The sequence below is a fragment of the Nicotiana attenuata genome, chromosome 11 (assembly GCF_001879085.1).
Source record: "Nicotiana attenuata strain UT chromosome 11, NIATTr2, whole genome shotgun sequence".
NCBI classification, from domain to species: domain Eukaryota; kingdom Viridiplantae; phylum Streptophyta; class Magnoliopsida; order Solanales; family Solanaceae; genus Nicotiana; species Nicotiana attenuata.
In genome coordinates this window covers 60,221,540-60,232,146 of record NC_031999.1, presented here as the reverse complement: position 1 = coordinate 60,232,146, position 10,607 = coordinate 60,221,540, and the positions used below count along the sequence as shown (strand labels likewise).

Sequence of the window (10,607 nt, the reverse complement as noted above, 5' to 3'; positions counted from 1 at the left end):
GGGGGGGGACTTCGAGCACGAGTCTCAGATCGGACCCGCATGCATTGGATGCACCGTGGGTGTGCAAGACCCAGAGGTCTTGCGCTAGGCCAGAAACATACGTGGCTTCCTTTTCGGCCTCGGGCATTACCTTGGCGCTAAAGTCCGCGACAAAGTCGGCGAGCACTTGTGATTTTATGGTTGTGCGAGGTTGGTAAGTGATGTCGTGCTCACAACTCTATTGCCCATTTGGTCGGCCTCCCTGACAGTTTGGGTTTGTGCAGTATATTCCTTAAAGGAAACGCGGTGACGACCGAAATTGGATGGCATTAGAAGTATGGCTTGAGCTTTCTTGAAGCTATGAGAAGGGCCAGGGCCAATTTCTCAAGGTAAGGATACCTCGTCTCGGTGTCGATAAGTGTCTTACTGATATAGTAAATTGGAGATTGCGAACCTTTATCTTCTCGAACTAGGATCGCACTTACCGCTACCTCTGAAATGGCGAGGTAGACGAGGAGACGTTCTCCGGGCTCAGGTTTTGAGAGTAGGGGTTGTGATGACAGGTATTCCTTGAGCTCTTTCAACGGTTTTTTGCATTTGAGCGTCCATTCGAGGCCATTGTCCTTTTTGAGTACATTGAAGAATCTGTGGCATCTGTTGGACGACCTTGAGATAAATCCGGACAGGGCGGCGACTCGACTCGTCAGTTGTTGGACTTGTTTCTTGGTAGTTAGGTGTTCTGATATCCTGTCTATGGCCTTAATTTAATCTGGGTTGACCTCGATTCCGCGCTGTGACACCAGGAAACCCAAAAATTTACAAACGTGCATTTATCAGGGTTCAATTTCATCCCGTATTTCCTCAAAATTTCAAATGTTTCCTTCAGATTGGTCGATGTAATCCATAACCCTCAAGGATTTGACTAACATGTCGTCGATGTATACTTCCATGGTCTTGGCAAGTTGGTTTTTGAACGTCTTCGTGACCAGCCTTTGGTACGTTGCCCCTGCGTTCTTTAACCCGAATGACATGACTCTATAGCAGCACGTTCCCCCCTGTGAGTGATGAATGTAGTTTTCTCCTGGTCGTCCTACTCCATAGGCATCTGGTTGTAGCCCGAGTATGCGTCAAGAAAGCTCAGGAACTCGTGTCCCGCTGTGGCGTCGATGAGTTGGTCGATATGCGGCAATGAGAACGAATCCTTCGGGCAGGCTTTGTTTAGATCGGTGAAGTCCACGCACTCCTCCACTTCCCGTTCTTCTTTTTGACTATTACTACGTTAGCGATCTACTTGGGGTATCTCGATTCCCTGAAAGAGCCATTTGCTAGGAGTTCAACACTTCCTTGTGGACGGTCGACCCACGATGGTATTGTACGCCGTGTCCTGGTTCATGATGTGGAATGTGATCTCCAGCGTCACCCCACCGGTGAGGACGGGGAGTGTGATCTCGCCAGAAGTCCGTTCAACTGCATTATTAAAATTGGTTAGTGTGATGCAGCGCGACACTATCTTATCCTCGAGTCGCATCTGTACGAGGACTCGAGGATGGATAATGCATGCCCAGCTTCCATCGTCAACCATAATCCTACATCAATATCAAGAATGCATAAAGTAATAACAAGTGCATCATTGTGAGGGAAGGTCAAACCATCAGCATCCGACTCATCGAAGATGATACTTTCTTGGAGGCCGTCATACCGTTCGTGGGTGATCGATCTCTTGAGATTGCGGCTGGCAATGAACCTGATGCCTTTGATGGAGGTGTCATCACTGCCTCCGATAATCATGTTGATGATACAGGTTGGAGACGACGGCTTTGGCGGGCCTGGGCGTTTTTGCCCCTTTGCTAAGGTGTTCTTGCCTTTGTCACTGAGCAACTCCTTGAGGTGTCCTTGTTGCAGCAGAGTCGCCATTTCTAACCTTAGAGCATGGCAATCCTCGGTCTTGTGCCCTCGGTCTTGGTGGAACTCACAGAAGGCGTCTGACTTCCTTGTGTTCGGGTCGGACCTCATCTTTGATGGCCGCTTCACCTTCGGTCCGAGCTTCTCGAGTGCATAGAACAGATCTATAGGTGACACACAGAAATTATGAGCTGATAGTAAAGGAACCATACCTCGGTCGCTTCTGGGGATGTTTGATCTTGGCCTAGAGGGGTCGTCTTCGCGTTGGAAATTGGGGATGGGTGGCCTAATGTAAGGTTGATGCCGATCTCTGCCGGTGGCAGCATTGGAAGGCCTCTCCTTATATTATCCCAGCATTCCCTCTTGGATTGGGATTGCACTGAGATGAGTCGTCGGGCTGGCCCATCGAGGTCTTCATCGTCTGCTCTAACCTCGGCACAAAAGGCGTTATAGATCTCGTCCCAAGTGGCCGGTGGGTATTTCATCAATGGACTCAGCAGCAATCTGATCGCCCTCGAACTTTTTTTGTTTAGCGTGTTCTGAAAGGACTCTACGGCCGTTCCTTCAGAGACATTTGATAAGGTCATCCTTACTCTATTGAACCGAGCTAAGAAGTTCCTCGGTCCTTCCCTTGGGGATTGCCTGATGGCGAAGATATCATTTACCCTAGTTTCGGCTTTCTTGGCTCCGGCATGAGCTATTACGAACTTGTCCGCCATCTTCTCGAATGTTTCTATGGAGTGGGCCGGCAGCTGCAAATACCACGTCTGTGAGAAAGCACGGGAGAAAATATATTATTGATGTATATACATATGTTACAATGAGCCCTATATATATACACACATAACATGTCCTACTCCTAACATATATTGGATTAGGGTTATTTATTTACTCCTATTTACATGACTATTCTAACACTCCCCCTCAAGCTGGTGCATATAAATCATATGTACCAAGCTTGTTACATATGTAGTTAATACGAGGACCAGTGAGGGACTTGGTGAAAATATCTGCAAGCTGATCATTCGACTTCACAAACTTTGTAGCAATATCTCCCGAGAGTATCTTTTCTCTAACAAAGTGACAGTCAATCTCAATGTGTTTAGTTCTCTCATGGAACACTGGATTTGACGCAATATGAAGAGCAGCTTGATTATCACACACAAGTCCCATCTGACTAATCTCACCAAATTTCAACTCCTTGAGCAACTGTTTGATCCAAATTAGCTCACATGTCGCCATAGCCATTGCTCGATATTCTGCTTCTGCACTAGACCGAGCAACCACATTCTGTTTCTTGCTCTTCCAGGACACCAAATTTCCTCCTACCAAGACACAATATCCAGACGTAGAACGTCTATCAGAAGTGATCCTGCCCAATCAGCATCTGAGTATCCAACGATCTGCTCATGGCCTGACCCTCAAAACAATAAACCTTTGCCTGGAGCTGATTTTATNNGGAAGTCGGCAGATACCGAGCAACCAGTCGGTGTGAATGCTTTCAATGGGGGTTCTGGTGCATGTTCATCAGATCTAGCGGGGCTCGCGGCCGAGCTTGGTCTAGAAGGAACACTTTGTGAAGTTTTCGCCATTTCTTAAAAGCTTTACGAAGAGACGAAAGGAAAATACAACCAATGCAGAATTTGAGAAAGATAGGAAATGTTGAACCTGGAAGGGTCGTTTATACTTTTTCCATGAGGCGGTGGCACGAATCACGAAGCCACAAACACGAAGCGACAGATAATTAAGAGAAGCATTAAATGCCTGCAGCAGGCGTGGTCAGAGCACTCGATGGCTTTTTCACCTGGCGTATGGCCATACGTCACGGGCATCACGTCACCGGTCATATCGTTTATTATCATTACTCTCTAATAAACGAGGGGACTATCTGTATTGGGTGATACCCTTTTTTGCTTGAGCCCGACCGGGTTGGATCCGGTCCGGAGCAAGTCGGGGCCATCGAACCCGACCTGGATGCAAGGTAGAACGACGGCCACGTCTACAACCGAGGTCGAGTCATTTCGAGACCGTTACAGAGCTCGAAAGGAATCACCACCGGATGGAGAAACACACAAGGTCGGAAGCCGGGCTCGTAACGTATAACCAAGCATCGCCGGATATCTCGCCCAAACGTGATTTTCTCAACCACTTCAGGCCATTAAGGCGTAATTACAGGGATCCACGATGTAATCAATTTACCTACCTTATTTTTACCCTTAATCAGAATGTATAAATGGGTATCTCTCTAAATTCTTGTGGGGCATCAAGCACAATTGTTCTAAGCAATATTATATTCTGCGATTATTTACTTTAACAGCAATTGTTGAGTCTTTATCTTTATTTTCCTCAACCTAAAAGCCTTTTGTATCTTTTAGTTCACGGATCCTTAAAACCCCATATAAATTCAATTGTTATCCGGATTCGAGGGTAAACAATTCTTAACGTAAACACATGTGTTTACACTTATTAATTTTTGAAATCATTTGACAATATTATTTGGTCAAATCTCGCATGTCATTGTTTGCGTGCTTGTCTTAGTCTGTAATGTGACTTAACAAGTCGACACACTTTCTTTTCTTTTCCAGGAACCACGAACCCTTCAGGTTGTTCCATGTAAATTTCTTCCTTCAAATCTCCATTTAAGAAGGTTTTCTTTAAGTTCATCTGATGGATTTCAAGGCCATACACGATGGCTAACGCTATTAAGACCCGAGTAGATGTAATCCTCGTTACCGGCGAGTATATATCAAAATAATGAAGACCTTCTCGTTGTCTAAATTATTTGACAATTAATCTTACTTTACATTTGTCAATAGTACCATCAACTTTCATTTCCTTTATGAAAATCCACGTAGAACGCAAAGGTTTATTTCCTGGAGGAAGATCAACCAATTCCCAAGTATGACTACTTAATATGGATTCTATCTCACTATTGACTGCCTCTTCCAATATTGTGCTTCCGAGGAAGACAATATTTCTTTAAACGTTTGAGGCTCATTTTCCAACAAGAATGTCAGAAAATCCGGTCCAAAGAAAGTAGTTATCCCTTCACGTTTACTACATCTTGGAATTTTCTAATTCAACGTACTTTCCTTTGCTTCTTCCCGATTTCGCTTAGATATTTCACTAGACGACTCACATTCCTTTTTATACGGATAAATATTCTCAAAGAATTCAACATTATCTGATTCGATAACCGTATTAATATGAATGTCGGGGTTTTCGATTTATGAATAGGAAAATAATATGGCTTACTATTTGTTGCATATCTTATCAAACGGAAGCAACGGTGTTCGATCCGATTTTTATCCTTTTGGGTTTAAGAACTTACCCTTTACCCAAATACCGCCCACACTTGGAAATATTTCAAGTGGGGTTTTCTTCTTTTCCATTTTTTATATGGAATGGAATGTGTCTTGCTCTGGGGAACGTGAATGAGTATTCGGTAAGCTGTAAGCATAGCTTCCCCCCACAAGTTTTGGGTAAACCAAAACTTATCAACTAGGCATTCATCGTCTCTTTTGACGTTCTATTCTTTCTTTTCCCAATTCTATTAGATTGCGGTAACTAAGGGGCGATCGTTTGGTGAATAATTTCATATTCCAAACATATTTATTCAAAAGGAGATTCATATTCAACGCCCCTATTACGTTGTTGAGCCAACCACAAGAATTGTTGTTTGTGTCACGACATAGACAGAATTAATAAATGGTGAAGTTTTTAATCTTCAAACCAATCTGACACATTCAGAATTAATAAACGGTGAAGTTTTTAATCTTCAAACCGAGTAACATCTGATAAAACTAGATCAAATAAACGGTAAAGTTTTTAATCTTTAAACCGAATAATATGTGACACAATCAAATTTAATAAACGGTGAAGTTTTTTAATCTTCAAACCGAATAATAAATTGGAGTAGAAAATCACTAAGATTTTAATCTCCAAAACGAGTATAAAGTCACTTAGACTTTAATTTCCGACAAATGAGTAGAAAGTCACGAAGACTTTAATCTCAACGAACGAGTACAAAATCATGCAGATTTTGATCTCGAAGCAGGAGTAGAAAATCACGAAGATTTTACTCTCCAAAATAAGAATAGAAAATCACGAGGATTTTATCTCTTCAAATGGTTTTCCAACTAAACCATTATAGTATTTAAACAGTTCAATAGTTTCATCTTTTTCTTTAATCAAACACATATATGTTCATCTTTACATATATTATATTCATGATCTCAAGAATACTTTCAAGTATCAATGTAAGCCTAATTCATATCTTACAACATTGAAAATAATCTTCCACATAATTTATGCATGCTAACCAACTATATGGTATATACATAAAATCAATTTTATTTGAAAAATGTAATAACAATTTTCTTTCAATAATATGTTATTCCCAATCCTAGCATGCAAACCAGATATACTTTGAGATCACCACATAAGCACATCTATCCAATATTTATAGAAAATCAATTTCATAAATCATAATGGATAGTAAATTAAAGAATGAATATGGTAAAGAATATATAACCCGATATTGATGCCACTGCTCATATTAATTCATCGCTGAAGCGAACACATTGAAACATCGTGACAGCAGTGAACGACGCAAATGCACCCTTTTATTGGTACTTATGGAACAGCGTACTCTTTCACCATATCATCGGACAATTGCTTTTGTAAACACAAAGATTCTTGTATTTGCTTCACCGTACCATAAGACTATCTATTTCCAGTAAATAATTAACAGTCAGTCTTAGTGGAAAGGTAACCAACTCATACCTCTTTGTAGAACATTTCTTTTTTGCTTCATGCCAGTTGACACTCTCTGTTGTAGATTTCTATATATTAATTTCATAATAGTCAATGAAGAATAGAAGAAATTTCTTTTGTCAAATTAACTAGTATTGTTGGCAGAAGTATACCAACTTCAAAATTGCCAAACAAAAGTAATAAAGTCGGCATGCCGTTTCGGAACAATTTACTACAAGGTACTTTTTCCTAGCCCGTTCTTTCGAGACTAGGCCATATAAGAACCAGAAACAAAATTCTTTCTCTGTCACACTTTGTAAGATGAAGCGACAGAGATAGCAAACGAATTTTCGGATAAAAAAACTCTTAAGTCTCGCGAAACAAAATATAAAATGAACACAAAAATATAAAATAAATTCCTTAAGATTGTTGGTGATCTGTGTTCGAAATCAGAAAGTCAAAGAAGCAGAGAAACATAAGTTTAATAAATAAAACAGAAAAAATAATTCCGAGCCCACAAGTTGCTTGTGTGTCCTTAAGGAATTTAATCCGCTCACTGTTGCCCAAGGTTTTGGATTAATTCCTCCCAGGATAGAACGGAATAACTATTCTGCAATACTTGCAATCGAAATTACAGAATTTCAGCGAACTCAACAGAAGGAGCAAATCACACTTGACACTTATGTTTATTTGAAAATAATGCAACAATATAGAAAATAGGGGAGAAATTTTCAAAGGTGATATGGAGAGGTGCAATCCAAAAGGTGCCTCTTCCATTTCCCATTCACACCCATTTAATAAAAACGCAACACACCCATCAATTAGAATTCAATTTTTTAACTCATATTAATTGTAGGAATGTTGTTGGGATGTGTAGCATGATTCATTCAAATCAATTATAATCATGAGGCATCAATTAAAAAGATTGTGATAATTAAAAAGATTAAATGAATACAATATTTTAGGGGAGGGGTAAATTGTGATAATTTTTAAGCTACAGAGGCATATGTAGACCATTTCTCATAGTTGAAGAAATTTGCCACGCCTGCAATTGTCCGCGAGGATTTAGTTAGCTAAACTCCATCAAACTCCTCAATCAATATCAACAAGATGTTGTGATCGCTTAGGCCCATCACTTATTCTTGACTTCGATGATTTGCGATCAAATAGTACGAATCTCTTTCTGTATTCAAGCCTGCTCAAGAGAAAGGGTTGTGATTAATCCCACCTATTAATGAAGCGTGTATCGACATGTTCGCATAATACCTGGGCAAATGTGACCTTCTTCCTTAGGAAAAATAAGTCTTGCATAATCAATGAGGTGACTAGTCACAAATACTAAAATCTTACCCAAATACAATTTCTAACTTTCAAGTACTCTTATTCAGTTTGCACTTCAAATACTTTTTTACGTCAAAAGAGAAAATTTGGTAGGTAAAAACTTTTTCTAATGTTCGCAATACTTGAAACAAATTGAAAAAAACTTTTCCACTCAAATGGTAAATAAATTCCTTATTTTCATTTTTTCCCCAATAATTGAAAAGCTACAGAGTCGGGCAAGAAAAATCCTACACTCCTTCAATGGCGATGAGCAAAGCTAAAACCCTACCCGAAGAAATGATACTTGACATACTTTCCCTGCTGCCTGCGAAATTCATAGGCCAATTCAGGTGCGTGTCAAAGCAGTGGCGCAATCTTCTCTCAGACCCACAATTCATCAAAGCTCACCACATTATCCATGCCCACAAAAAAGAAGAAAAACTCATTTATATCTCTGTTTCTCATGTTCTTCACATTATCACTTTTAACCACAACCCCCAAAATGGAACCGATGCTATTTCAAGAAAGCTTAATTTTCCGGAGCTGCCAGATAACTGGCTAAGAGTTATTGGCTCATGTAATGGTTTGGTCTTGGTGGTTAATAGGCAAAAGATTAAATATCTGTTTAACCCCACAACTTTAAAGTACCATAGAATTCCAAAGTTTCATTTGGCTCTTCCTGCAGCAGGTACCTGTACAATGTCTGGTCTAGGGTATGATTTTGGTACTGATGATTATAAGGTTGTCACTCTTTCTCGATATATTGGATATGAATGGACCGTTGATAGTACTTTTATTGATGTCTACTCTGTGAGAATGGGTCTATGGAGGAGACTTGAGTGTATACCTCATGATCATATAGCTCATCATGATTTAACTCATGCGGACGGTTCTGGGGTTTTGGTAAATGGGGCTTTGCATTGGGTGGCTAGGAAAGCTCCTATGCTGCAGTATTCATCTATAATTGTTGCTTTTGATTTAACTTCTGAGACATTCTCGGAGGTGCCATCACCTACTGTTTTTGGTAAAGGTAATTTGGGGTGTTATAATCTTGTGGCTCTTAGAGGGTGTCTTTGTATGTATATTACTCATGGGGCCAACGAAGTTGAGCTTTGGATAATGAGAGAGTACCGAGTTGAGGAGTCTTGGACTGAATTTAGATTTAAAGGACCAAATTCAGTGAATGGTTTCATACCATTGTGCTTAATGAGTAATGATGATGTTGTACTATCGGAAGTGATTGGAGAAAAGTTGATTATCTGCAATATGAAAGAGGATCAATGGAGGGATATGATGGTTGATGGAATAACTTCTATGTTGAAAAGAACTGGATACTTCATGGAGAGTCTTGATACTTTATTGGTTGACGCAATACTCTAAGATGATGCTGTACGCAGGTATTACAAAGGCAGTTTTACAATTTCTTTGTATAGTATGTTTAATTTTGTCCCCGTTTTTGATTCAGTAAAATAAACCCCGTAGAGAATCGCAAAGGGTAAATCTTTCCTCATAGAGTTTGTGATGGTAATTCTTCCATCCTGAAGATATATTTAGTTATTGATTGTATAACTTGAAATGGGAAAAACTTGAAATTGTAACTTGTTTCAATTCAACATCATCGAATGGTGGCTGTTTAAGGAAAACTCATAGTTCGATTTTGAGCACATGTAGTCTTCAAAAGGAATAATTTTAGATGTCTTGGCTCTTCTTTGAATCATGAGTTAATCTTACAATGAACTCATGTAAAATTAGTGTTCGCCATTATTAGAATAGTCATGTAAATAGGAGTAAATAAATAACCCTAATCCAATATATATTAGGAGTAGGACATGTTATGTGTGTATATATATAGGGCTCATTGTAACATATGTCAATACATCAATAATATATTTTCTCCCGTGCTTTCTCACATGGTATCAGAGCTACGGTGAGAAATTTATCGTTGTGCGTCATTCCAGCGATATCCGGGAAGAAAGAACTCAGTCACCGTGCAATTTTCCGGTGACCTAAGTGACTTATTGCGTCAAAGTCACTAATTAACAGTGTTGTGCAAAATCCAACACCACCACAAGGTTCCCAAGAGAGATCCGACCAAACCCCAGAAAAAATCACCGGAAAACAGTCACCCACGTGCCGTCACGCGCCTGTCGGAGCACTGTTTCCGGCGGCGCGTCTGTCCCACGCGCCGGCGCGTGAGACCCCTTCCTGTCAGATTTCGGCTTCGCTCCTTCAGGACAGTTGGATCGCCCTGCAATTCCGAGCCTGTCCATATTTTTATTTTTTAATTCCGACCACTTTGAGTTTTTCCGGCGACTACACTGACTTTTCCGGCAAACACAGTGTTTTCTTCATCTGTTTCAGAGAATTTTCAGTTGATTCTTTTTGTTATTTGGTGATAATCCAACCATGTCTTTGGGAGTCGATGCTTTCGGGTCTAGAAACCCGGGTTCTGGCAGTTCCGGTGTTATGATTACCTCAGAACCTTTAATGGAAGGTTCAAACTACTTAGATTGGGCTTCATCTGTCGAGTTGTGGTGCAAAGGTCAAGGAGTTCAAGATCATTTAACAAAAAAGGCTAGCGAAGGTGATGAAAAGGCCAAAACACAGTGGGAAAGGTCGATGCTCAGTTATGTAGTATCCTGTGGCGATCT

The 10,607-nt window shown here is 40.3% G+C and overlaps 2 protein-coding genes across 2 annotated transcripts in view; one reads left to right on the top strand and one right to left on the bottom strand.

Moving 5' to 3' along the window:
• LOC109234936 (rho GTPase-activating protein REN1-like) overlaps positions 1–10,607 on the bottom strand; it is a 63,231-nt gene that overhangs the window by 7,545 nt on the left and 45,079 nt on the right. The gene's annotated exons all lie outside the window — the stretch shown is intronic.
• LOC109234618 (F-box protein CPR30-like) overlaps positions 8,021–10,607 on the top strand; it is a 49,311-nt gene continuing 46,724 nt past the window's right edge. The window contains exon 1 of the mRNA XM_019400677.1: positions 8,021–9,353. Coding sequence (XP_019256222.1) covers positions 8,218–9,336 — 1,119 coding nt within the window. The 5' untranslated portion in view covers positions 8,021–8,217 and the 3' untranslated portion in view covers positions 9,337–9,353. The remainder of the gene's footprint in view (positions 9,354–10,607) is intronic.